Source organism: Eimeria tenella, genomic scaffold, assembly GCF_000499545.2.
Source record: "Eimeria tenella Houghton genomic scaffold, Eth_scaff2530, whole genome shotgun sequence".
In the NCBI taxonomy this organism is placed as follows: Eukaryota; Apicomplexa; class Conoidasida; order Eucoccidiorida; family Eimeriidae; genus Eimeria; species Eimeria tenella.
The window spans coordinates 1-424 of NW_013542398.1; the positions used below are offsets into that span (position 1 = coordinate 1).

Consider the following 424-nt stretch of genomic DNA (forward strand, 5'->3'; position numbering starts at 1 on the left):
GCCCCCCCAGCCGCAGCAGTTGCTACAGCTGCACCTTGAGAGGCTCCAGCAGCAGCAGCAGCAGCACGGGTCGCACCTGAGGACACGCGGCGACGCAGCAAGCGCAGCAACACAATGGCAGCAACAGCAGCAGCAGCAGCAGCAGCAGCAGATTGCCTCCAGCCACCCCTGCTGACGGTGCACTACTTCCCCTGTGGGGCCCCACCGTCTTCGCGGAAGCCAGGAGGCCGCAGACGCAACAGCAGCAGCGCAAAACAGCAGCAGCAGCAGCAGGTTATCCTGGACCCTGTGCTGCTGGCCATTCGTGTCTATGCTGCTATCAGTGGGCAGCAGCTGCTGCTGCAGCAGGAGCTGTGCAGCAGCGCGGGGCAGCAGCTGCCTGCTGCTGTGTTCAACGGCGGCGTTGCGTCGCGGGAGGAGCTGC

The 424-nt window shown here is 65.6% G+C and overlaps 1 protein-coding gene across 1 annotated transcript in view; it reads left to right on the top strand.

The window, feature by feature from the left end:
- Window positions 1-114: 114 nt before the first annotated feature.
- Window positions 115-424, top strand: part of ETH_00036675 (uncharacterized protein) — a gene marked incomplete at both ends in the record, with an annotated part of 1117 nt that continues 807 nt past the window's right edge. Inside the window, one exon of the mRNA XM_013375120.1 lies at window positions 115-423. Within this exon, the coding sequence (XP_013230574.1) occupies window positions 115-423 (309 nt within the window). The remainder of the gene's footprint in view (window position 424) is intronic.